The sequence below is a fragment of the Oxyura jamaicensis genome, chromosome 4 (genome assembly GCF_011077185.1).
Source record: "Oxyura jamaicensis isolate SHBP4307 breed ruddy duck chromosome 4, BPBGC_Ojam_1.0, whole genome shotgun sequence".
In the NCBI taxonomy this organism is placed as follows: domain Eukaryota; kingdom Metazoa; phylum Chordata; class Aves; order Anseriformes; family Anatidae; genus Oxyura; species Oxyura jamaicensis.
This window is the reverse complement of record NC_048896.1, coordinates 21,976,615-22,004,382: the sequence shown is the minus strand read 5'-3', so window position 1 is coordinate 22,004,382 and position 27,768 is coordinate 21,976,615. Positions and strand designations below refer to the sequence as shown.

Genomic DNA, 27,768 nt, shown 5'->3' with positions numbered 1-27,768 from the left:
TGTCTTGAAATAGTGTTTATGTCTCCAGAAAACATGTATAATTCTTTTAAGGTTCTTCCTTTAGGAAAAAAACTTAAAAGGTTTTTACTGTGTGGATTTTACTGTAGTTACATGGTCCCTGTCTTCAAAACTGAGTGTGGCAGTAGCTGATTTTCTGGCTTTAGTCTCCCTGTAGAAATGTTGAAACAGGTGCTGATACTGTTCAGGTAGGTGGCAGAAATATTTTAAAGCAATTGTGTGTACTAGTCAGGTCTGAATCAAGAATTGCTTCCCATCTTGTGGGTTTCCTGACTGTATATTCCTGAAACAATTGCTCACAGCATGCAGAAAGCTGGTATTATCTGACTGACAGGGTAAAGATTTCACATTTTACTTGAGAGTAATTGGAAATAATTGTTAATAATTGTTCCCTGGCATTTTCATTATCTTCCTGCCACTACGTTTCCTTTATGCTTGTTTGCACATGTCCTTGTTAAAAGTGAAGTATTCTGGGCCTGTGCCATTATTATCTTTTTTCAGATAATTCTGTGAAATATGGGAAGCATTCTTTTTGCTTTGTCTCTGCATTCTGTTTCCATCAGACTTTTTTTTTTTAACTTCTCTTTTTCTTTTTAACTTCTTTTTTGATTTTTGTCAACTTTTGACATATTCTTTACTTAAGGATGCAGTATCTGCCATAGGATTCAGAACAGTTCATCTTCTGTGCGTCAGGCTGCTTTCTTCTACTTGTCAATTTAAAATTGACAGTTGTGAAGTGCAGATGTTGTTTACCTGGTCATCTTTTGCTAGGTTCTCTCTACTCTAGAAGCTTCCTCTCTCCCTGATGAATCTGCACCTCTCTTCTTTACTCTGTTGTTTTAGCCATGCATTGAGACTTTGCCTCCCCACCACCTGTTACGGGGATCCTAGTCTTTGGCATCCTACTTGGCATCCTGCATTCTACCTCCAGAAACTCTCTCCTTCCCTTTCTTGTACTTAATACCCACATGGACCACAACGTCTGCCAACTCCCCGATATTTCCCAACTTGTCCAGGCTTCTCTTGAAGTTTCATGGCTGCACCAGCAGACACATCAGGACACACTCTCTGCAATAATGAGCCAGACCTGTTAAGTACCTGGTAACTGATTCACTGGTGGCTATTGCTTGTTCCTTCCTTCCAGCTGGAGTTTCTGCTGCAAGGAAGTATTGTCTGTATGAGAACATACACTGTCACCTTGTGCAGAGGGAGGACACCTGGCCATGATTATTACATCCTTGACCAGTTTGGTGCCTTCCTGCCATAAAACTAGGCCTGGAAAAGCTTTTCTGTGCCCTGAAAGACTATTTGGTTTAACCTTTCTACTTGAAGAGCAATGGGTTGTTTTGTTTGCAGGTGATACTGTTCAGAGACTGCCATGAAGCCTCCATGTCACGTGTTCTTCCATCTGTGCCATGACAGTCAGCAGGAAGGGCTCTATCTCTGAGGATTGTGGGCTGCCTTAAATGAATACATACTCACACCACCCACACCTACACCTGGGTCAGGTAATCGTAGGATGCTTGATACTTTACCCTCAGAAATTTTCACCTTCTAGCTAGTTTCTGTCTGCATTTCTCTTGCACATCTAGACTAGCTCAACAGAAGTCAACTTTTATGGCATGGAAATGCAGCTTCCAGTTAAAATATTGAGTTGTAATTACATGATGCATTATTAGTAACTGCATTTGTTGTGTTTCATAATAAATTATCCTGTGACCTGGACTGAACTGAAATTATGAGAAGCTGAGGTTTATCTTTAGACTATATTTCAGCCAAAAGAAGCTGCCATTCCCAGGAAGGCTGTGTTCCTGTTAGCTGGCTATGGTATAAGGTGAAAGGAAGAGCTCCAGCCACATAAGAAGTATTTGGAGCAGCACGTTTCTTGGCTGGTGATCCCTGAGTTATGGAGGGGTCAAATGAAGGATATTCAAGTGTTGGGGAAGAATCCCTACATGTTAGGAACTTTATTGCAAAGAAGGTATCTGCCACATAGACCCCTCTCTTGTTCTTATGTTCTGTCCCCTTTATTTGCCTTCTGGAACAAATCTATGCGTAAGGCTATGTGGACATATATTTTTGAGTATCTTTAGTGGAAATGCGAATACGTAAAAATTGAAAAAAGGATTGAGAAAACACTGAGAAATACTACATTCGGGCAGTTTGGGCTTGTGATAATTGACTTCCAAATTAACTTGCCATAACTAGCACAATTAGAAATGCTTATGTAGAAAACCTGAAAATATTTATATCACAAATGTTTATGACCTAGAAGAATTTTTCCAGGACAGAAGTATCTGTGGCTAGGTGGTCACAATCAAAATTAACAGCTAAGAAGTTAAGCAAGAATCACAAACTTGTCCCAGTAGTAACAGTTACACTCTAGTTCTTATCTGGCCAAATGGCACCTTTCAAGGAAGTTCAAGGGAGCTGAGGCACATGCCGCTGAACCTTCATCAGCTTACGTCAGCTCTACATCTAACAAGGGATTGAACACTGTCTTTCTAGCATATGCAAATTTTCTGTGTTGGTCCTGCCCATAATTTCTGATTTGTTTTTAATTCTGCCAAAGAAGGAAACAAACTCTGCGTCCTTGCAAAATTTTCGTGGCTCTTCTGATTTGGGGTGTTGCAGGGTGTGTAGTTAATGCTCTGAAAAGGCTTTGGGATTCCTGGATGAAAGGTGTGATGAAAGAAGTGTACTGTTATTGTTTTAGGGGAGGAATCATGCTAGTGGGTAAGCCTCTGTCACTGAGACTTGCTGGACTTGTTTGTTCTGACTTGCCTATGACTCCTTTCTTTCCTAATTCAGGTGATAAAGCCTCAAGTCTATGCTGAGATGCTGCACAGTGTGTTTAGGAGTTCAGGACGGTGCATCTCTCAGACAGAAGAACATACTGCTGACCTCTCGTTGGTGTCCAGAGGTGAGTGCCACAGCCATCAGACTTGCTACTTGGTAGTTTGGGCAGCATGGTTATATAATGTGTGGATTTATAGGGCAATTTCGGGGCTTTGGCCGAGGCAGGGGTGGAGAATGAATGGCACTAGCTCTGAGCTTACATCTGATTTGAGCTGCCTTCTATGCATCAGTAATCCTTCTGATCCTTCCCCTTTTCTCTTCACCCAAAATGCGTTTATTTTGCAAGAATTCCCTGGCTTCTCTAACCGGGTGGTATGGTGATAAGACAAGGTGGTCTGTGGCCACAGAGAGTTTTAGGGGGCAGGTGAGAATCCTCTCTCTGTGTTCCAACTCTGATCTGCCTTTCTTGCTGCTGAAGTTAGTGTTACAGTCATGATTGCTGAACTAGCAGTGTGGTATGAGATGATAAGCAGGATAAAGTTATAAAAATATCTTCTTGTGCTCCTGTTTATTTTAGTAGGCTTTGTATGCTGCCAGTGAAGTGTTAATCTGTGCAGAATCAGCTTGGAAACGCACCAAATCTGGTACCAAACCATTTCACCCACCCTACATTGGAATGAAAAAACAGACATAAAAAAATGTGGAGATTATAATTGCTTGTCTAGTATCTTACTTCTGGAGTAGATTTCCACCTATTAATGAGGGAGGAAGAGCAGGCAGGCAAAGCCTTTTTCAAAGGCTGGAAAGGAGAGACCTGCTATGTTCTGGGACTGATGAACTAACAGAATAAGGTACTAGTTTGTGATCAAGGTAGATGATGATGTAGAAGCTGCTGAGCCTTGTTCTAAACCAGTTGCGTAGAGTGGCCAGGTACTTCATCTCCCTTACTCTAGAATGGCCTCTCACACCTTCACGCAAGTTGTTGAATTCTTATGTTGTGAGTAGCCTTCCTAGTTCTCCTAAAGCTTGTTACAGAACAGAGGAGTCTTTCTAAGATGTTTTCTGTGACAAACAACTATGGAAAAATGTGTTATTAATCAAGGTTATTTCAGTTGTTGGCCCTAGTTATATCCCACAGGTTATTGAACTAGTACAGTAGGCCAGCAAAGAACTCACAACCACCAAAAAGCTGTATGTAAAATAGGTGAGAGGAAGGAACAACAAGTGTTTTGTGCTGATTGCAAAGGTGATTAAATAGTTGAGGAAGCCTTTGTGAACAGCATTCTAGCATTCTGGACATTGTTAATTCAGACCTTATCAGTAATTTATCCCAAAGGCTGAATGCTGCACTTGAACCTTTAAGCAATGACAAGAGCAGTCTTTGAAGCTGTTGTCTTTGCTTAGCTGAAGTGTGTTTCTGGGAAGCAGCAAGGGCCTTGGTAGAGTTGTGGATAGTTAAGGGGAGGGGCTCAGTTAGTATGTGGCAAATACATTAGTGATACTTTATCTGACTGCAGAGGGGTGGCATGCAGCACCTACTGTCTTTGTGGGATGCTTGAGGGTGTGGGGAGATCAGGCTGATTCAGCATGACGCATAGAAGAACACACACATTGTTTCCCTCAGCAGATCCCTTCAATATCTGGAAGTCTACCACTGTATCAGAACTGCTTTAGGAGATGTCAAACACTGAGTGAGTGACACTGGTAAGCAAGCACTAGCTGCTTTTATTACAATGCCTGAAGTAGTAGGGGAATGTTGTCCCATCCTCTTAAAAGTGTGTGTTGTGGGTATGCCACAAGAGCAGAGGAAAAGGATGAGGTTGGTGTGATTGCTCATAGCAGAGGTGGGAATGGAATTAGCGTGTCTTGCTTGCGTGGCCGTGTACTTTTGCTACTGGACTCCTGGGGTTAACTAGACATGCTCCAATTACTGCCATTCCCAAACACCCTGCCAAGGAAGAACGCTTCAGGGACATAGTTTCACATTGCACTCACCACGCCAGCAGATTAGTTTGTTCAGTTGTCTTGTGAAAGGTCCCATTTCTATGAAGAGTGATTGTGGAGCTATGCCTGAATCCTGGAATGGAAAACTGGAAGCAACTTTAAGCATGGAGAGACCCTCATCAGTGTGTTTGCAGGCCATGTTCTGCCCTTGGCTCTTCTGGGAGTATTGCAATGGCATTGAGCAGTGGTTGGACTAAAGTTATTATAGGAAGAAAGCAGCAGATCAGGTAGCAAAATTGAAGAGTTTGCGTATTTTCTTCTATGCAGAACTTGGCAAAACACTTCCAGTAAATACTACTAAAAACATACCATGGTTCAGATCCATTTGAAAGCAGATATAGGTAAGGAGTGCTATGAGGACTTAGCTTAAGAAGTCAGAAAAATCAAGGGCAGATTTCTAAAACAAACAGGGAAGGGGTTCCGTGCTTACCTTTGCCCAGAACATGGGTGGTAGTTTCAACTCCTTTCCCTGTCTGAACAGCCATTTTCCATTTAACAAAGATCAGTTTCCTGGTATCGGTGTTACCGAGGCTTTTGGTAACATGCAGTAACTCAACTAGAAGAGATGGAAAAGTACAATATAGTGAATCAAATTCTGTCGGGCAGACCTGGGAGCTGGAATGAGTGTAGTAACCTTTTAGGGAGTTCAGTACAGAGTGAGAGAAGAGGAACAGCTTATCACCTGTGTATTGTACTTGTCTTTACTTTTGGATAAATGTTCCAAATTGGAAGGTAAGGGGTTCATTTTGGGCTGATCAGAAATCCAACCAGAAATGCTATCAGTTCTCTGCTTGGTTTCATAAGGAAGACCAGACAATCTTGGCTCCATTAAAATTTCAGTACAATTATCTCTCATGTGCCCATAACTATTAATGTAGCTTTATTTCTTCCTACATTTCACTTATTTTAAAAAAATCCTGCATCAAGGCTTGACATGTATGCATAAACACACCTTTGTGTGTAAAACGTCTCTGTTTATATTGAAATATTTCCAAAATAGTTTATTTGGATTATTATTTTTTTTGGCATGGAATAACTTTTTAGTCATTGAAATGCTTTCTTTGGAACACAGCCAAGGTGTGTAAACTGAGACTAATAGTTCCCATTACCAGTCCAAAATGAACCACAATAGGAATTTCAGATGCTACAGTCACTGGATGATCTTGGGCTCCTTGGGAATTGAGCATGTTTTAAAAGAGAATGTTGATTGCTGGAGGAGGTCTGATGTTCATTCGACGTCTTGCCAAGATAAGCAGGTTTGTACTCAACTGAAAGATGTAGGGTTTGAAAATTCTTGCTTATTTCCTGCAGACCAGAGACTGTGAGGAGGTGGTTTTCAGAGCAGGGAGGACTCAGCCTTCCAGGTCTCTAAGTGGAGAGTGACTTGATTTCCTAAGGCTTACTTTTGAGGAACGAAGGTCATTCTCCTCCTTTCACAAGGGTGGGTGTTCTGGATATTGGAGTATATTGGAGGATACTGGAGTATATTGGTGTTACCTGAATTCCCCTGATAACCCTCCTGAGAGTGAAATGTTGGTTACTGTAGTTTGGGCTGTAAAAAAAAAAATAAAAATAATCATATAAAAATAATAATAATAACAAAAATCAGTATGTGGTATAAGAAAAAGATTCATTTATAGGCTAAGATGGTCAGATGATCTCTGCCTCTGCGTTCATCAGCACCACAGAAGAATCAGTGTTTCTCTGGCCAAGGGAGTGTTGCTGGGTGGAGCAGAGTTTTCTTGGTGAGTGAAGCGTGAAGACCATATGGAAACCTGATTGTTGAACAGGGGGATCCACCTGCCACTGAGCTATTTAACTACAGAGATAGCTGTCCACGGCTCAAGAATCCCTGTCAGGTGGTTATTCTGGTAAAGCACGATCATCCTGCACCTCCTGACATGGTAGCAAAAAGGCTAGGGGAGTGAAGGAGCTAGTTGGAGATGGAACTTGTGTGATTATTACTGACTGAATAGAGTGGACATAACCTGAACAAGAACTGTCATCTTAAACATCCTAGTTGGCCTCAGCAGAGTCAGGCTCAAAGCCAGACCTACTTCTGAGTGTTTTTGTTTTGTGCATACAGGCCCTAACATGGTAGAGTCTAGGACTAGAATTCCTGGGCACTACTGGAAATACATGTTGCTCCAATACAAGTAGTACATGCTTGGTGTTGCCTACACTCAGGCTTTTCTTCAAAGAGTGATGGATAGCTACGCTACTCCTGGGACAAATAAGGCCATCTGTTCTTTTTTTTTTTTTTTTTTTTTTTTTTTCCGCATGTCTGCTGTTGAAGTGGACAGAAAAGATGGGGGTTGCTGAGTTAGGTGCTGCACTTGGGCAGCATAGCTGAAGGACGTATATTGGCAACTGTGCACTGTGGGAGGTGGTGAGACTTGGCCCTTCCGCTGCACAAGAGGTTTTTCTTGTCCTGGTACTCACTGTAGCAAGATGGGAGGTCAAGAGCATCCTGCTAAAGAGAGGAAACTGGTTTGAGTTTGAAGAGGTACACTTCAGTTTGTATATCCCATACACAGAGTAATAACCTGTATGAGTATAGAAATATAAGCAAGTGCTTCCTTAAAACTGTTTTTTTACATTGTTTTAGTGAAATCAGTATCAGAAGTGGAAGCGGCTTTCTATTTTTCATCTCCAATGATTTAATTTCCCCTAGCACTGTAGCAATTAAGGTATCTGTTTCCCCTTTGCAAATCTCTGTGACCTCTAGAGAGCAGGCAGGTCTGAAATGTTGGGGAAGGGGGTCTGTGCTGGCAGGGTTTGATGTATATCCAGTATTTGCATGAAAAAAAGCAGACTGAAATTCCAGGTAGTGCTCCGCCTGTCAGAGCATGAGTCCTGTGGGCAACGAGACATTCATTTCTCTAGCGTGACTCTTAAGCTTTTGCATCTTAATTGTAAGGCCCCATCTTGAGGAAATCTATATACAGGTCAAAAAAACAGTGGTTAAGAAATAAGATTACTGTTGCCTCAGTCTCTGCAGAGTCAGCCATATGCCGTTGGAGCTGTGCTTCATGCTCTCCATGCCAAGAGCAGCGGAAGGACGTTGTGCCAATTGCTGTTTGAGTGGAAGCCCACTGAGATGGGAACAGCTGAAGCACAAGGAGCCAGTCAAGGCTGTCAGCAGGGGCTTGGACTGGAGAACAAAAGCTCACCAGTGCAAAGAGCAAGGTTGGATGCCAAACTAGCATCTTGAAAGCACAAGAGGTGACTAGGTGAGGAGGAGTTGTATTATTGCCATAATAGCCAAGAGTCTTGCCACCCAGGGCACTGACCATGAGGTAAGCTGCAGCCTCACCAGCTGGGTCTGAAAGACCATGAACTGTGAGATGAGGATGAAACCACAGAGAAACTGCAATGTGTTGAGCTGAGGCAGGGCAACCCCAGAGGTATTTCATTTTCATCTGAATTTCTACATCCGTTACACCCTTGGTTTAGGGGGTGGCATATACAGTGAAGGTCTAGATGGCCTGAAGTCAAGGTCTTGGTGAAACCAGTTCAGTCCTAGTGACTGAATAGTATATGCCACTGCAACTTGTGGTTCCCAAAGAAAATATTCTTGACCAGGCTAGACAGGCTTCTCCCACCTGTTCTACAGTCTGCTTTGCAGAGACCTGCCATCAGGGAACTGAGATGGTCTAGTGGGGAGACAACTAGGGTTGCAGAAAAGCCTTGCAGAAAACACCACTGGTTGGAGAGCATAAAAACTTTCCTGCCTCCCTTCGTAAGCAATGGACTGGGATGCCTGCGAGCACTCACTAGATAAACCAAGCTTTTGGGTGATGAGATTAAACTGTGAGTTGCTTCCAACTACCCTCTCATTTACATAACACTCCCTCACTGTGTGCAGCCCCCTCAGCTCCTTCTTCTGTGCCTCTGTCCTTTTCTTCTCCCCTCACTTGCCTAGTTTATGTTTCCTGCCATCTCTTCCTCATAGTTTTGCTCAACTTTCTTACCCTTGAGGCAGAGTGTATAAACCCACTCACTCTCCCACTGCTTCACTATCTTTGATGTAATGGATTTGTGCATCACAGCTTTACCTTCACTGCTGGTCTGTCCCCTGAGCTCATCTTAGGCCACCGGCAGCCTTTGCTATCATCCCACTCTGCTTGCTCATATCTATGTTCACTGTGCTGTCTTCCTTGCCACCCCACAGCCAGAAAACCTGCAAAGCATCGCTCTCTCTGCCTACCTGCTGCTTCCTGCTACTGTCTTCTCAAATGTTGTTCACAAACGGTTGTGCCAAAGGCCTGAAAAGGGGGAGAATAGCATTTAGAATGTCTGGTACACAGCAAAAGCAAACATGGTGTAATGGGCATAATGCAGTATGGTGACTAGTCAGCTGAGAGCCTCCACCCCAGAGCTGGCTGCTGCCATTTGTCACTCCAGGCACCTTTGAGGGATTATCTCACATGTTCTTCTGACACCTTGTACTAAAGCCAGCCATGATGTAGAGACCTGGTGCGTGGCATGACAGCAGTTACTACATAGTGCCCTGTAGAATTACTAGGGATCTGAAATAATTGCACTTAAGGCTTTGCATCATCCTACAACAAAGCTACTGAGGACATGCGCAGAAATGTAGTTTTCCTAATGTTCTCTTGCCTAATGCTGTGCAAGAGAAAATAAATGGGAGGGAAAGGGTTACTGTGCATTTGTCCACATGTGAGTTAGGTTCCCAACACTCTCGTGGGTCTGCAGCTGGCTTTTGGCCTGCCACTAAGACTGGGTCTTCCTGCTGTGTGTCATCATGTTAGTAGCTATTTCTCTCCTCTCTGACAGGCTGTCTGGCAGAAGGCATGATATTCTTACAATACATGCATGCTTTTGCTGCAAAGAAACCCAAACCCAGTAGAAGACCAGTAAATGTTACTACTCATACCAATGAAAAGTAACTCAAAGCTGTGTGTTTTATAGCATCTCCGATAGCCTAGAGTGCAGAAAGTACCTCCTCAGTTATGAACTGTTACATTCAAGTTCAGCTTAAATACCTGTGGGCAGCCAGCTGCACTTGAAATCTGTGTAATACTTCTTGATGGGAAATTGTCTCTACTGACCATGCCTGCACTACTTGAGGCTTTTCTCAGCTGTGCATGTGAGGTAGTGGAGGCAAGCTGGAACACAGGAGATTCTGACTAAATACAAGGAAAAAAGCTTTTGCCATGAGGGTGGTCAGAGACTGCACAAGGATCCCTGAGAGATCTCTGTCCTTGGAGATAGTGAACACTTGACAAAGCCTGGGGTAACCTGCTGTAGTGGAACCTGGTCTGAGCAGAGCCAGACCCCAAGGGTTTGGAGGCCTTTCCAGCCTATCTCATTCTGTGAGTTTGTGTCAGTGAGCTGAGTTAAGCTGCACCAGATCCAGTTTCTTATGTGTTATTGTGTTTCTAACAGAGTTGAATTTATCCATGTTTTCTTCTCCAATGCAGATACTGACTCAGATGGACACAGCAGTGAAGCGTATGGAGCCATGGAAGATAGCAGTCATCGTTGTGTCAGTAATAGTTGGTCTGGCCATTGTCATTGGCTTGATTACATATTTTTTATGCCATTGTAAGTGCATCACGTTGTTGTTTTTGTAACGAGACTTTTGAGGTATCTGTTGTGTTTCACTTGCTACTGTGGTCCTGCCTGGTGATTCAGGTATGAAATTCACCCCAGGTATAGAACCTGCATGAGAACTTACTAGACCCTGTGAAAGTCCTGTATTGATTAGAAACCCCCCAAGAATACTTAAAATATTACTTAGCTGAAGTGGGGATTTAAATTCTGTCTGTACTTCAGTTTGCCTTGCCCTGCTGTCTCCCCTGGTATCCACAGTTAACCAATTACTGTGGTCTTGAGTGTAAACCAGAAGTGTCTCCTTAAGGCACTCAAGCTATGCACAGTAAGCTTGGTCTTGAACAGGGTTTTTGCAGAAACTGAACCTGGCATCTCTGGCTGAGGGTATTCCAGAATGAGAAAGGACAGAGGTTTGGGCTTTCTGGAGTCCTGGTTGCCAAGGATCTGGTTTCAGTGGTACTTGAATGATGCCACTCTACTCCCAGTTTCTGAAATACTGATGTGAAAGGTTTTGAAGTATATTGCTGCTGGGACAGAGCTAGCTTTGTTGCTCTCTCAGATCACTGAGAGTCAGTGAGGCCTTGGTTTATGTTAGGGTACTAGAAAGAGTAGTCTCAGAGCTGTAGCTTATTTTTGCAGTTAGCTTTTTGCTAACTCTGCATTATAGGGCCCTTCTCTGCCATTCACTTGAGAGCCAGATTTTAAACTTAACTCGAATGCTGAATGGGTGCAAACAGTTCTGGGCCACCTGCCTTTGTGGGGCAGGAACATGCCGGAGGGCATCTAGACCGATTAGAAGAAGATGGTCCTCAGAAGTTTATTAGTGGATGTGATTTAAAGCTGCTTGGTATAGTTGTCAGGGTGGAAATGAGCCCCTAGTTGGTCCATGGAGCAACAAGGTGGCCCAGATCCCTATTTCATCACAGTGCTGCCCAGAGCTTGATCGCAGCCAAAGCCTGTAAGTCTTACTTGTGCCATGTTCTGTGTGGAGCTGTGCTTGTCTGAATTGTATTGAAGAAAATGAGCAACTCTTCCTTTTTCTCCCCTGTGCAGATCAGAACAGATATTACAATGCAGCTTTCCTTATCACCAACATCCAGTATGACACTCGGTACGAAAGGCAAACCACAGAAGAATTCAGATACCTGAGCCAAGAGATTGAAAACATGGTAAACTAAGATGTTTCTTTGTTTCTGCCTGACCTATGGTGAAGAGTCCTTCATTTGTGTGATTGGAAATAAGACTCAGAGGTGATTGTGCCTCATGCTTATGTGGCTGGATTATACTGGGCTATTCCTAGGGCAAAGAGTATGAGGGTGAGGAAAGGAACAAGATTAAACACTGGAAAAGTTGAGTCTGTTCCCTGACTCTGCCACTCACCTGTGTTTAGCAGGGTGGTTGAGACTATCCTGTGTTCTATTGAAACCAGCAATGACATTAAGTTTTAAATGCTTGAGAGAAAGGGTAGATTGCTTGGGTAGAAAAACTTTATTGGAAGATCAGCCTGTGTCCTGCATATTGCTCTCAGCATCATGGTATCTGCATGCCTTGCATTTTTTTCTATGGTATCTGTCTCTCCAGACTCTTTAGAGGTAGGTTGGTGGTGTTTTTGCTGTTTGGGTTAGATGGGAAAAATAGCACAATGTGATCAAGGCCCAGATCATCACAGTGTTAAGTGTTCAGTTCTCATGGAAATAATCAGGAATTAGATGCTTAACTCCTGCTGGTAACTTCATGGTTTCCCCACAGTTGCACAGGACTTGTATAGAGGGCAGTGAATGGCCCTGTGTGCTCCCACCCCAAATCAGGTGAGGTTTGTAAATAGTTGTGGACATATTCGGTGCAGGGATAGCATCTGACAGAGGATGTTCTGTGCTGGTTGCTGTACCCTAGCAGCTCCAGGGCTATTTCTTATTGAAGCCTAGAGCTGGGCAGTAAAATTGCAGTCCATTCCCATTAAATAAGGGGGTGTACTGTGGGAATCAGTAACTGAAAAAGTTCAGTTTCAGCAGAGAAACAGTTTAACCTCAGCATGATTCAATGTCCCAGAGGACATACAGGGTATAAACTAGAGCTGTGAGAGGTGTTTGTCCAGCACATGCTACTGGCAGGGGGACTGTGTTGCTTGGCATTGATTGCCTTTTAACGAGGAAAGGAAGACAGGGTGGTGCAGAAGAGAGACTAAAATTACTTCAAAGATGCACAAAGCACAGCACCGTGAGGAAGCCTTAAATGGAGAAAATAGCAAAAGTCCAGATAACTTATTTAAATCAGAAAGTTGGGACCGCATGCCTTTCTGGGTGCTGTTCAGTGTTTTGGTTCAGGGCAGATTCACTCTAGATTGTAGAATCATAGAGTCAATCGCTTTGTCCCCATTGCTTCTTGTCCTGTCACAGGACACCACTGAAAAGAGTATGGCTCAGTCTTCTTTACAACCTTTCTAGTCATCTTCCAGTCATCTTTATATCCTCCCCAGTCATTTCTGGACTCTAGCGTTCAACAGGGAGTGTTAAATTCCTTGTTGCTGTCTCTGCAGTCAGGAAGGAGGAATCATACAAGTACTTCTCCGCTCCACTGCAAGCTTGTCAGCAAGCTTTAAAACCTTGCTGTAGTGGCAAAGATGCCTTGTTGACTGTGTGCAGACAGATGGTTAGCACACGTGCTGTCTGTTCCAGTAAGCCTGTAGTTGGAAAGGCACCCAGAGAGCAGAAGAGACAGCAAAATTTGGTGAGACAGCAAAATTTGGCAAGTCAGCTGTTTACTTTGGTTCTGCAGCCTCCAATGGAAATTTAGTAGTAACTTTGGTGTACAGGTGGGGATCTGAAAGCAGCTTTTTGTGCTTCAGAGGCTCATGAGACTCTTAGTCTGAGAAACACACACGTATCATGGGTCTATTTTAACATGTTATTTTCCTTTAACAGATGTCTACAGTATTTAAGAAGTCCATTCTAAGTCAAAGGTACATCAGGTCCCATGTTGTCAGTCTAAGGTAAGTAATGTGAAGGTCATGAACAAACAGAAATGTGATAAAGACTCTTTCTTCCTACCCCTTGACAATAGGGAATGTGCCTGGTTGATTTTGCTTGGATTATGCCAGCTGGATGACTAAATCTTGGCTGCATGTTGCTCTCCACTGGGGCTCAAAACACTGGTGGGGGCTTAATCTACTTAGAGGTCAGCAAAGAAGAAAAAATTGGCCTTATACTTTGGCAAGTTGATTACCTGAACACCAGTTGTTTGTGGCTGTGATGCAGTAAGTGATGCAGTAGGTGATCCCAGCCTTCACTGCTAGTTAAGGGCTTGAGAGATCCAGTCAGTTCTTTATTCCCTATCATTCCTCTTGAAGAAGTTTAGGCTGGTGTTTACCCCTCTGCGTGCTGTACAGCAAGAAGTGACTGTTCTCCCTCCTCTCAGAAAAGAACTGAAGGAATAAATTCCACTGTGAGATGCCTGGATAGAGAGAGAAGAAAGGAGGCAAAAGGGACATACAGATATGAAGATCCTGTGAGAGCTTTTAAGTCTTTCTTCTCTGTGCAATAGTTACATATTGCTCTCAGTGATAAGAACCATCACTTCCATCACACAATTTGGGTTTCAAATAGTTAAATTTCTATAAGGCCTAAATCTGCTGTGGAATGTCTTTCCCTTTATGGCAAAGAATGCCACACTTCCTGCAAATATGCTTTTCCACAGCACTTTGGGGATCGGTAGATTATTTCCTTAAGTTGTTCACATTTTTCTCTGCTACTGGTTTCTTCCACGAGCCTCCCATACTGTATATCAACTGAAATTACAGGATTTGGGAGCTAGATTTAAGCAATCCCTTAATACCTTTTAGGCTGACCAAACAGTGCACTGCTTTTGAACGGTTTCACTAGAGTGAGTACACAAGAGAGTACCTTCTGTTGTGTAAATGTGCATTGGTTCAGCTTAGCTGCATCTCTGCTCTCTTTGCCTCTAGGTTTCTGTTGCTTTTCCTTTAGACTGTTAGTCTAAAGTATTGTGCTTCATAGCTTGTATTGATAATAAGTGATCATGCCTTGGTCTGATAACACAAACTATTGAGATTTTTGTCTCTCGATCCAATGAAGCTAACTCGCCCATAAACGGGCAAGTGACTTAAATGGAAAGAAATGCCAGAAGACCTTTTCAATTTCTGTGGATCTAAGCTAGGTCTTATAAATGGATGTTAGGAATGGCTTGTTAGGTATCTGTTGAATGGTTTTAAGTCTTGTATTGTTTCTACTGCTATGTTCTGTTGATGGAGCTGCGTAGAGACTAAGGGGAATGTTCCTTCCTCTCCTTGCAAAAGATTCCCTCTGACTGTTGTTATAGCATGAACCAGGCCTTTTGCCGTCTGCTGACGTATGTCGTCATCTTCCTTTGCTTGTGCACAACTATGCTATTCATTCTACACATCTGTGCAGACCAGACCTGTTCTTGTATAAGGAAGGCAGACAGTGCAAGCAGGACTAAGTGGCTTAGTGGGCAAAGAGAATGACACCACTTTGTTTATGTTGGTTTGCAGCCCAGATCCTGGCGGAGTGCTTGTATCTGTTGCTCTGGTATTTAAATTTCCCTCAGCTGATAGTACAGCAACATGCTGGAGTCGTGTCAACAGTGTGTTACGCAGAAGGCTGAAAACAAGCTCAACGTCATTGAATGTTGACCAGTCTACTATAACTCTCACAGGCAAGTGCCTTAGGTTTGTGTTTTTAGCTTGGAATTTGTTTCTCATACTTTGCTGTTTTCAGTGTAATGAGCTTTACTTTACTACACAAATACGTGCAATTTCTGTTTTCTTTTCCCTTCTCAAAATTGTCTTAGTGGCGGTCAGCCCAGGAACTTGAAAGTAGTAGTAGCTTGAAGAGAGCTAAAGCAAACTGACACCAGTTTTAAAGAGTGTGAGCTCTGCTCTGTGCATCAGAAGTTGTGTGTGTAACCTAGCTCTGAATGTGATTGGCAACCTAATCCATCAAAAAAGAGGCCCAACTGGGTTCACAGAGGCCCATCTGGGTTCACAGATTACTCTGCTAAGATGTACGGTGAATTGGTGAGGAACCTGTATCACAAGGTACTTAAATGTGGAGTCCTCAAGCTCTTAAAAATAAAAATAAAAGTCTGAGATGGTTCCCTTCTCCGTCATCTGCCATTTCCTTTGCTTATTTCACAAGTCGCTGTAGCAAGTGTTCATAACCAAACCCCATGATTCCCTGGGCAGTCAGTAGTCCTCTCCCATGAATCTGTCACTGCTACTACCAGAACCTGGCAGAGGGAGTTTTTGTAGGGAAAAAATCAGTAATGTTACAGTCAATCTCAGCACTGAGGATTTGTGACCACCTTGCCTTACTGAATGTGAACCTACGCCTATAGGGTTGTGTATCATGCATAGCCCCCAGCACATGTAGATGTTACGTGGACCTGTTTAGTCATCTGCTGCTTTTTTAAGCTTTGAGCTAAGGCACAAAAGACGTATCCTTTGGCCTTGCATTTTCAGTGAGGATCCTAAGCTTAACTGTACCTCTCCAATAGAGCAAATTACATATTTTGCCATAGTGTCACTACAAGCAACAAGGCAAACCATTTTATATGTTTACTAGGTACAGAGAGGAGGCAGTCTGGCCTAGATCACATAGCAGTATGAGGCATGCTCACTACATTGATTGTTTTTCATTTCAGAGTTGAATGAGGACAAGGGAGATACACTTTTAAACAACTGTAAGTACAAATGCTTTACAGAAATCATCAAGGGACATGGTGCTTACATGTTCAGTGTTTACATGCTTTTTATACCTGAGATACAAGTTGAAAAATAACTTTAAAAGCTATTAGAATAGTAGATAATGTTAGATAATTCACGAGCCAGTCAAGACTAGTGTAGAGTTAGACATTCCAACTTGGTGGTTGTGGGAAGCACTTGCATTAGTGTTGACTATGTGAAGTAGATGAGTTGCTGTCAGTGAGTTTTGCATGAGGACTGCAGTTGCTGTGAGCTGAGAATCATGCTGGATGGGAGACTGCCACTTGCTAAAACAAGCAAGACAGGAAAAACACAGCATTACAACGTTGTCCAGGTTGCATCCTCCAAGCATACCATACATGGAGTCTTAAAGAAAGCCTTAGCTTTTAAGCAATTTCTGAAAGTGATCATGCCGGATCCTTTCCTCTAGAAGACCATCTGCTGCCTGCAGAGCCCCTGTTCAGTCCTTTGCTTCATTGTACATGCATGTATATTCCTGTCTGCCCTGAGCTGGTAAGCCATTGTCCCTACAGGCTATATAGCAGCTAATGGCATCCTGCTGGCAAAGACAAATAGCTCTTAGACTGTTTATGAATTCATCTTTCCTTTCTTCTCTTGTCACTTTGCTTGTCTAACAGAATTTGTAAGAGAAGGGTTGTTGTCTTGTACCCTGCACAGAGATCATGTCCATGGCCTTGCAGGAGTCAGAGGTGGTGCCAGAGCAGTGTCAAACATGGGGCTGGAAGTGAGATATCTGTGGAAATGAGCTATCTGGTGAGCTGCCACCATGTCTAGCAGCTGCATGTCCTGACTCGTTCCAATACATCCTCCATCTTGCCCTCTCCTCCCTGTGAAAGTTTGGCAATAGATGTTCTTAAGGCTCGGGAACTAAAAGCTTGCAGTCTTCAGGGAACAGCCAGAGGATGGGAGAGGGATAAGAGCTGTCCACAGCGGGAGCAAGGCAGTGACACAGCCCTGAGGAGGGGAAGGTTCTGAGTCCCTCTCCTGTTCTGTGCTCCCAGGCAAGGTGTTAGAACTCCTCTGGAAACGTGGAAACAGAATCAGTACCTTCTCAGATGAACCCTGTACAAAGTGCCTCTGACTGCATCTGTGTGCTGTCCTGAGCACTACTAGAGACCTCCAGCACCCCTGCCTAGCATGGTCACGGGCATTTCATGTGTTGTACTTGGACATTCCATGTTTAAATGGTCCCTGAGAATTAACTTATTTAGATTTGGCTTTTTTTGACTGAGTGATAAATGACTGTGTTGTTGGCACAGTGGCTGTAAGTAAACCGTTGGAGGAGGAAGACACTATTTTATTATTATTATTTTTTTTTTGCTGATGTTGTCAAAGCTAACCTGCAGGTGATCTGACAAAATCCTTTTCTTATTTCCTTGGATTATGGGTGGTTGTTTTTTTGTTGCTGAACTTCTGTAGCATTCTGTGACACTTAAAGCTATACTGATTGTGTTGTGATTTCCTTTGCTATGTGGAGTTTTACAAATAATGAAATATTGCCCCCAGCATTTGAGTTCACAAGTGATGCGTAGTGTCTGTCTTCTGCATATTTTGGTGTTGGTGTGTGTATTGCAGCTTAAAGCTGTCCTGGTCTGGCAGTTGTTTATATAGGGATTCATCAGTATTTTCTCACTCAGTTTTTAAGTGTTTTTGATGTTCTTTAATGTACAGTAACAAGACAGGGATAGCCTCTTTAGATGAAACTCAGATGTTATTATTATAAAAGCTAATGGTTAATTACCAGTGCATGTGTATGTCTTTGTGCCTAATAACGTGTGTGGGTGTGGGCCTGTATGAACATACACGCCAACAAGCATATCCCTCTGTACAACTCTCGACAAATACGAAACAAAGTGAGGTTCACAGAAAGGCAGCATTTTTTAGTTAGACAAACACTTAACAGCTGAAGAAAAGAGTCTCTCTGATACATAGCCTTCGTGGAAGTTCACATGGCCTTATGTCAGACAAATGGTTTAATGAGAAAGGGGTAGTTTTTCTACCAACCTTCACTTAACCCCATCCTGAGATGCTTGTGACCACAGAACCTGGCTTCCCTGCTACTGAAGGCACTGTTTTAGGTGAGGGCTAAAGGGATGTCTCTTGACATCCCTTCCATCTTGTGCCTGTGTCAGCAGCCACATGGGCCTGCCCAAAGCAAGACCCTGATTTCCCTCAATCAGCCAAACCAGAGCTGCCTTTTTTTTTTTTTTTTTTTTTTTTTTCTGGCAGTCTGTGGAATACGAAGGGAGACATTCTCCTTCTCAGGAGTGGAAAGAATAATCGGCGGGCAGCGTGCACAGGATGGGGAATGGCCATGGCAAGCTAGTATTCAGCTCGATGGGACCCATCGCTGTGGTGCATCAGTGATCAGTAATACATGGCTAGTGACTGCAGCCCACTGCTTTAGAGGGTAAGTCATCGGCACTTTTCTGATCCTATAGGCCCTATGACTTCTGGGTGCTCTGACATGTCTTCTCTGATCTTTCAAGGCTCACTAACATCTATACCTGCTGAAAGATACCTGTTTCTTCTGTGTTCCTTGGACAAACCTGGCCACATTACATTTTGGTTAAATGGAAAGCTGTGTTCTTGTTAGGATCCTCTGTATGGCTGTGACCTAGTTTCAAATGTCTTTCAGAGCAAAAGAGCCTCGGAGGTGGACAGCCAGCTTTGGAATTCTGCTGAGACCTCCGAAACAGAAAAAATACGTCCGAAGAATTATCGTTCATGAAAAATACAGCGAATTTCTCCTCGATCACGAGTATGATGTGGCTGTTGTGGAACTTGCCTCCCCTATTGAGTTCACAAATGATGTACACAGCGTCTGTCTTCCTGAAGCATCTCATGTATTCCGGGATAACGCTTCTTGTTTTGTCACAGGCTGGGGAGCTTTGGAGAACGATGGTGAGTGTCTGTTGTCTTCTCGTGCTGTCACGCGTGTATCTGGCAAGGCTGATGTTAGTTTTATGGTTTTTGTTTGTTTTGGATTTCTGAGACTTTGTGTTTAAGTGAATTTGCTAACAATGCACTGGTGGACTTGGCTTGCTCTTTTGTTGTTGCTTTTCAGTGGTGGCTTGGAATATGGAAAAAAGCAGCAGGTTAGCCTTATAGGAGAAAGAGCAGCTTTTTTTTTTGTTGTTGCTGCATGTGTTGTGATGGTTGAAGGTGCTCCGTTTTTCATTCTTACTTGCCCAGTGTTCTGGGTTTAGCTCTGACATGAATTTTTACCTTTCAGCTTTGTCTGTCATACTAGTTGATGAAACCTTGTGATAGATCTCTCTCTCTTTGGTGTTAATTCAGGCTTCAGTTCATCAAATAACTTGAATGAGCTTCTGAGCGATTGAGCTGTAAGCTGTGTTTTTTGGTAGATTCTTGGGGTGATTGTCCAGAGTTGCATTGCAGTTAACCAAACAGGTCTTTCCATGGACATCAAGGACACACCTTGTAGCCAACAGTTGAACTGAACACTAAAACGTGTACAAAAATCCCTTTTCCCGTTACGTGAAACAGCATCTGATGAGAATGAAAGATAGAGAAGGGTCATGTTTGGAATGAGCGAGTGAAGGACTTCGGGGGAAATAATAACATTCTTCTACTTTAGACATTGTCTGAGTAGCAACCTTTGCTGCCTGCAATGGCAGGAAAGCTATAGAAAAACATGACTCCTGCTAATCCTTGTGTGTGTTTTAGGTTGCATACACTGTCTGCAAATTCTAATACCACTTTTCCTTCTAGGCTATAGTGTTAATCAACTTCGACAAGCAGAAGTGAAAATTATAAGCACCAAGATTTGTAATAGGAGGGAAGTGTATGGTGGAGCAGTAACACCTGGAATGTTGTGTGCTGGATACTTAGAGGGACAGGTAGATGCTTGCCAGGTAAGTCTTGTCTTAAGTAATAGTAAAAGGGAAGGACATGGGGGGAAGTGATGTTTTCTAGAAATAAGAAATAATCAAGATCCTCCAAAGTATGTTTTTTGTTTATGGGGTTCAAGATCTTTACAGATGTAAATTAAGAACCTCATTGCTCCTGGGCTGCCGTCTGCACTTAAGTGTTTACATTTTATATATAATGAAGATGTGAGGGTGTAGACTATTAGATACTGGCTGTCAGCTTCCGTCTTCTCAGGAAGTCATGCAGAGGTTAAACATAGCTGTGGTCTGGAGACAAACATTTGTCAGTTGTAACAGAACAATGTGATGCTCCCTTCATTAGTGAACACTGTTTTCTTTATCTTCCTGCCTACTGATGTTTTTCTCCTTAGGGTGACTCTGGTGGGCCACTGGTGCATGCAAACTCCAGAGGAATCTGGTATCTCGTGGGAATAGTGAGCTGGGGAGATGACTGTGGCAAGCCAAATAAACCAGGAGTATACACACGAGTGACTTATTATCGAGACTGGATCGCTTCCCAAACGGGCATCTGAAACCTGCAGTGGCTTACGTTTTGTGGGCTGTGTGTAAGGCTATTCCTCTGACACATTCTGCTCTGTGGTTACCCTCTAAACAGCTGCTGGCTTGGCTTGTGGTGATGTATCAAGTGCCAGCAAGCTCAGAGTAGTCTAGGACTTGAAATTGGTTTGGCCTACCTCCAGAAAGGAACGGACTCAATTCGTGTGACAGAGCTGTTTGTTCACAAAGTATTCTGTCAAAGGGGCAAAGGCTTTGGTTTATGTGCAACATGCTGACCCTCTTCTCTGTGTCCAAAAGTCTTGGCCACTACTTTTATAACCACGCAAAGCATCTGAGCCTAAACAATTATTTATCAGCATCCAAGAGAAGTCATAACTAAAATATTGCCCATCTGTGTGCTGTGTGTTCCCAAGGCCCCTCCTATCTGTAGACCAGCTGTAATTGAGCCTGTGACTCCAAGGCTGCTGCACTTCTGAATACTCCTTGAGCTCTTTTCCTGCAATGTTCCAGGGAGCATACTGTAATAATGAACAGAAGATGGCTTAGAGATATTCCAGTTCCTAGTATCATGTCAGCTACCTAGGTGAACTGAGAAGTTTTCTTTACCGTGTTATCCTGAAGAAGTGATTGCTGAGAGACATCAACTTCTGTCCATGTTCTCTGAACAAGTGTGTCCACTTCACGCTTTGTATGAACTATACATACCACGGCATTTGCCACAAGTGATTGCTGGATTTGAGACTGAAAACCACTTTGTTTTCATGCCATTCTGTTGTCATATCAGAATATTTGGCTGAATGAATTTCCATTTTAAAACTTTCCAGATTGTATTGTTTTTAATAAAAGTCCTTGGCTTTTTGTGCAGGATGGAGCTTTGTAACAATCTTGGTATGACCGTTGCCAAAAACAGTCTCCAAAAACTGCTTGTTCTCACAAATGGTGTTCTCAGGTCTTTTTAAGTTTACCTGTATATCTTCAGCTGCATCCTGGGGGGTGAAAAAAAACACATCATAATTGTCATGGTGGAAATGCACGTCTGCTTCAGAACAGAGAACTTCAGACTGACCCAGAAATCCACGTAAAGATCTTTCTCCTGTTAGGAATTAAGAGGTGCTTGTGTCTAGTCCATAGCTAGCCCATCTGATCTCACACACTTCCTACTTTCTTTGTCTTTGTTTTCAGGAGCCTGTCTTCCTCAAACTTGTACACCCCAGCAGTGGAACATGCCTATCACTGGTGAGGATGCTTCCCTTAACATGTCTGCAGACTCTTTCCAATACTTTCCAACTTTCCAACAATGTGGTTGCTCATTCTGACAATGCTGAATGGTGTGGTCTTAATTGTTAGATATATGAGCCATTCACTTGTTCTCTTTTTCCTTAGTGGTCAGAAGAGAAAGAACTTGTCAAAGGAAATACCAGGCACACTGCTGAGACCCGGAGATGATCCAGTGTGGCAAACAGGCAGGAATTTTATGCCAGGTTAGAAAAGATGAGCAAAGCAGGAGGCTTTCAGCATCCTCACAGTTAGATGATTTGGGTAAAGACTGATTATAGTCTTAGGATCAAAGTGTTGTCCAAATTGAGTACAAGTCAGTTAATATCATCAGTGGTAATTCAGGGGTAATGCAGCTTGCTGCAAACCCTACCCAACAGCATCAAGTTAACAGAAGTATTTTTATTGTACATCCTATGATTTAGGCCTGCAAGCGCAGCAAACCATGCTTTGCTGGATCTTCATTGGAGCTATGCGGTGTTTGGATGACCAGAAAACGTTTGTATAAAGAACAAGGGTCTGAAGCTGTTATTCTACTTCTGTGAACATCATGAAGACCTGGCAGTTAAAATGTGCTCTCAGGGAACTTTTCTTGTTGAATACTGTGAGCTCCAGAAACAAAACCTCAGTGGTTTAAGTTTTAGGTAGGCAATAAAAAGTATCAAGCTGGTTCCATAGGTCTGAGCCTGACAAATCTCACTTTAATCCCATAAGCAGAACATGGATTTGAAGTATATTACCTGTAAAGGAAGCTTAAAAACAATGCATGGCAAGTATTTTAGATTTTTTTATTATTATTATTATTTTTTTTCCTTGGAACAATTGTCTTACCAGGACAGTAAGTAAAATTCAAGTCTTCTTGAAAAATAAACATTATTAAAAGATGCCATGAGTTTCTAATTCCCAAAGCGCTTCAGGCTTGGGTTTTCAAAGGGCACAATTTTTTCCCTATCCTGCCAAATTTCACTGTAGTTCAGGAACATCATATTTTTAGGTCTGCAAATCCCAGATATTTCACTGGTTTCCAGAAACAGGTAAGTAGATGTCCAAAAGATTTCTTCAAAGGGCTGCTGTAAATGTAATTCTCCAAGGTATTGCACACAAAGCTGAAAAAGTGAAGTCATTTTTTGCTGAAGGAGCTTCCAATTATGAGCATCCGTCTGGAGGGATCTAGTGCATGACTGACCTTAATGCCAAGTGCCAGTGCAATGCAGCCAGGAGGAGTGGGACTTCAGAGGGCCAGACGCCTACACAGTGTGTGTTTTTCATGATAGCAGCAGGAACAAGTCTTCTGGCCTCGTTTCTCTTGCAGGCAATGTAGTTTCCATGCTCTGTGGCCTCTTGGTGATGCAGAGCAGTATAAATGGGGATTGTCAATGAGATCACTTCAAAGAACGCTCCATCCACGGGCATACTGGTGTAGATGGACCTGATGGATCTGAGTCTCTTTCTTAGGGCAAAACTACACTGATGTCACCATCGTCTAGCTTTTCTTGAGAGAAATTGTGGAAACCTGAAGCAATGTATGCAGCAAAAATGTTTGGTTTAGGTGGCCTAGCAGACTTGTATTTTTTCTAAGCTGGTCTCACCTATTTCTAAAGCTGCAAGCTTTGCCTGCTCTCAACCATGTTTTCAAATGAATTGTGACCACCACTGAAGGCAGAATGGGATGCATCTAACCATAAATTGTGCATGACAAACAGGAATGTAATTCATATATCAAGCTAATAAAAAAAACTGTTAAAAATTGTCTTCTGTTCCATGTACTTCTTAATTTCCTGTGTCATGGTAAACAACTGATCAGTTTTAGAACGTTATACCGATTCTATGCCATGTATTTACATACTGAAATTACGCAGTCCTTAACAGTTGTCTTTGACTTGTTTGAGGAGTGTCGCCGGAAGCCCTGTGCACACTGTCCAGACTCGAAAAAGTTGACCTGCCTGCTCAAGGTTACCCAGTTTTGCATGCAGGCAGAAGCAGGTCTTGGGTCAGCCACTAGAGGGTGAATCGTATTGTATAAGGGCCTCTTAGCTACTCGTGGTGCTCCGTTTCAGCTCCATGGAGGGAGCCTGGAGTACAAGGTACTGTGTCAGTGTTGCCTTGACAATGCAGAGATGCTCTATGATCACCTTGCAAAATTTGAGGAGCAGACGGCTGTTCAGTTTTTAGAGTAAGCCTCTGCAGCACTGAGCTTTGGTCTCTTCCCCCACTGACCAAAAAGTTGGTATCAAATGCTCCCGTTCACATATATAAGTACAGCATGTTATTATGGCTATGAGCAGGGGACTGAGCAGATTTTGCCTGCTTCTCTGCTGCACCAGAGCCAAACCACAGTGCTGCAGGAAAGTAGACTGGAAATGCACAATATTGGGTATCGTTGGCATCACGTGTCTGTTTTCTTGCAAAGAAAGATGGCAAAGAGCAGCAGCAGTTTGGAGTCTGGTAGGGTGGGAGCCTTGCAGTGGCTTACGGCTGCTTTTCGCTTTGATCTCCTAGTTTGAGAACTGATGATTCTTATACGTTGAAGACCCCAGATTTGTTCCTTTCTGAGATGGGAAATGGGACGTTCTGAGCCAGAAGAGCAAGCTCATTATGAATAAAATGTGCTAGAGTTCATTGATCTTGGTCTGTAATACCTAATAGCCAAAGGGAGGGTCTTGAAATTTGAGATTGAAAGGGTTAAAAAAAAAAGGGGGGGGGGGGGAAGAAAAGTACACCAGCCTTAGTGCAGAACTCCAAAACGTGCAAGGATAATAGGAATGAGAAGGTTCCTTTGGAAGAACAGTAGCCCTTGTGTCACATCGTACTAGGTCAAGTGTAATAAAGGGAGTCTTAAATCAGAGACAGGCTTTGTAGCAGACATCTTTGTAACAAGTCTGTTTTGTTTTTTTGAACAACTTAGGGAAAACTACTTTTTTGCTGTTTTCTGGCAGCATGTGCTGTGTACACGGCACTTAAGTATTAATGAGGATTTTGTAGCTGATCACTGCCATGATCCAAGGAAACATGCAGCTGTTGTGGCCATATCTGGCTGGGGGAGCCATGTGGGTGGAGTTCCTATCAAAGGGCTTAAAGTGAAGAACTGAGAAACAATTCTTGGTCTTTCGTATGTGTGGTTGAACCAGGATCCTTCTATGGATCAGCCAACCTATGGCTGTCAGTATCTCAGCTTGCTTGGTTTCTTTGATCTGTTACTGCTGCAAAGAACAATTTTCAAAACTCATCTGGTTAGAATAGCTAAGCAAGTGTTACAAATGGCTGTTAATCTGCTTTATCTTGAGCTTTTTAATTTGTTATTCAAAGGAAGTGTCATTTAAGTGTCATTTTGTTTGCAAGCTACTGTTCATTGCTAGTGGCTTGTTCTCATGCAAATAAGCTGTTTCTATAAAAACAAAGAAAAGGCTTTTGGAAACCTGTTACTCAAAAATCTGATGAGTTTCTTTTCTGTAAGCCTGGATAGGTCAAGGAATACATGGCATGTTTCTGATTCACTTGATTATTGGAAGGAATGCCTTAGCTAAACCCAAAAAGTTGTGCCTTGCTCTGTTCTTCCTCTCAGCTGGAGTGCCTCCCACCTTCTGGTTGTGTCGCTGGGCAGCACAGTCTTTGGGGAAGGATTTGCCATCATCCTGGTATCTGGAGGCTGGTCTAACCACAGACAGTTCTTTGCAAGTCAAAAACAATCAGCTGCCTGCAGTTGTCATGTATCTGACCTTCCTCAGACTCTTGGGGTCACCTGCAGTCTGCAACCTTTGAGTGACCCAGACAGTCTGGCACTCCAGGCCAAATGACCTGCATACCAAAAGGACATGTTACTGAGATCATCATTCCCAGTGGACAGACCGTGGCCCAGGTGGTCTGGTTGCTCTGGCTTTGAGCAGGAGGCTTTGACTAGACTATTTATGGTACTCAGATTAGATGACTGCCCCCCCATTCCCCCCCCCTCCCCCCCAATGGTTTCTGTGGCAGGTGAGTGCTCTGGCAAGACAAGCTGAGGACAGCTGGCACCGGGCCGTCTGCATGCTGATGGACAGAACTTCACCAGGATGCACTACTTGGTGCTGTTGTCCCCACCTTGTCTGGCACTGTTACCACTAATTGAGTAATCAATGAAAATAGTAGGGCATGGAGGGCAAAACAAGCCCTTCTGTGCAACCTAGGCAGAGAACAGGTTACCCAAGAGGGAACTCTCATATGCACTGCTGCAAAGTGGGACCTTAATTTTGGTGCTGAGAAGTCCTGCTTGAAGCATGCTGAGTTTTTCCTTCAAAGTGACTTGTCCTCTAAACCCTGCCTGCAAGGTTAGCCAGAGTTGAAATGGCTGCAGGATGGACTTCATGGGCTTGATACTAGTTATGTAGCCTGTGAAGCCTCGAAAGCTAATGCAGCGTAAGATGCATCAGGCAGGCAACTGCTCACAAGAACCACAGTCTTGCATGGGTCCTGCATGCTGCTGCAAAGTCACCTGGCACAGATAATAGCTGTGGCAGAAAGCATTTCAAGGAGGCAGACGCAGTTTGGCTTCCAGTAGGCAAATTAGCTGGTAAGAACTAGAATGAAATCAAATCTAAACTAGCCATTTTCTGGGAACATAGAGACACCAAGAGAAGTCTTGTTTTGAGCATATCACCTGCAGAGAACAGAGTAGAACAGTTCAGTTGGGAGGGACCTACAAAGATCATCTTGTCCAACTGCCTGACCGCTTCATGGGTTAACCCAAAGTTAAAGCACATTGGTGAGGGCATTATACAAATGCCTCCTGAACACTGACAGACATGGGGCATCAATCTTCATCAGTGCTCCCAGTAAGTCTTTTCAGCACTTCTGCTGCCTAAAATTAAGATCTTACATTTAATTTGGGCAGTACCTGTAAAGCATATAGTGTTGTTGTTGTTGTTGTTGTTGTTGTTTTTAAATCTCAGTGTACCTTATTTCTTTGTAGGCCTAGTCGAGCCATATACAGACCTCATGTCTCTTGGTAGATGCTTGGTAGATGACCAGGAGAGGAGGATTTGTGTGGTGGGTAGCCAGAGAGGCTTGTTGGCCTGATTTTAGGTAACCCCAGGAACAAGATGTGGGCTGGCTTCTTCCCCTGTACCAAGCAGCAGCTCTGGCTGGTCAGCTGCAGAGGACAGGTACATATATGTGTGCTACTGTTTTGCCTTGAATGGGGTGACGGGCTATGAATTCTTTCTTAATGACACTGGAAGTGGGGGATTTCTGTTGTCTGAGGGTGTTGTCAGTATTGTGGGCTGGCCTTTCTGGCTGCTACTTAGACGGGTGTAGCAGTTTCTGTTATAAGGGCCTGGAAAGAAGGACTGTTTGGAAACCAACCAGGGCAGGATCTAGCATACTGTAGGGCTTGAGGCCATGGTTATAACATCTGAGAGCCTCAAATGCTCAGGATCTCAAAACTGCAGGGGCACGTATTAAAATTTGGCCTCAAGTGACTTTTTATGGAGGACTTGGCTTCTTTCCCAGCCCTGACATTGAGCTGGAGAATCGTTCCATCCCTCCACTTACCAGTTATTAAAAGCCACGACTGGGAATTTCAGGTGCCAAAGAAAGGAAAGGATATTATAATAAACTTTTTTTTTTTTTTTTTTTTTTTTTTTTTTTTTTGTAAAAGCAGGAGAGGTGGTGTGTTGCGTGTCTAGCTACAGTGTCTAGGTAAGTATAAAGAAATGCATCTCATTTAGAGCTCCCTTGAATTTCAGAAGTCAAATGCAAGATGCTTTCATATTTTCAGGATGGGGGCGGTACTTGGAGCTACAACTGAGCTGTCAAAATGAGCTGATGGAAAATGAGTGGACATCTCCAAGGAGAGAATTCCATTGTAGTAGACCCATTTGGCATTTCAGGTGCTCACGAAATAATTTAGATTGGAAGGGATGTCCAGAGGTCTTTGTCCAAACC

The 27,768-nt window shown here is 43.1% G+C and overlaps 1 protein-coding gene across 1 annotated transcript; it reads left to right on the top strand.

Moving 5' to 3' along the window:
- Positions 1-99: 99 nt before the first annotated feature.
- On the top strand, positions 100-21,441 carry LOC118167029 (transmembrane protease serine 11E-like). Its single transcript, XM_035326229.1, has 11 exons — positions 100-206; positions 2,830-2,941; positions 10,269-10,392; positions 11,455-11,570; positions 13,323-13,390; positions 14,930-15,093; positions 16,081-16,119; positions 18,392-18,572; positions 18,801-19,066; positions 19,898-20,040; positions 20,427-21,441. Exons 2-11 carry the CDS (start codon positions 2,849-2,851, stop codon positions 20,586-20,588), a joined length of 1,356 nt encoding a protein of 451 aa, XP_035182120.1. The 5' UTR covers positions 100-206; positions 2,830-2,848; the 3' UTR covers positions 20,589-21,441.
- The last annotated feature ends 6,327 nt before the right edge of the window (positions 21,442-27,768 follow it).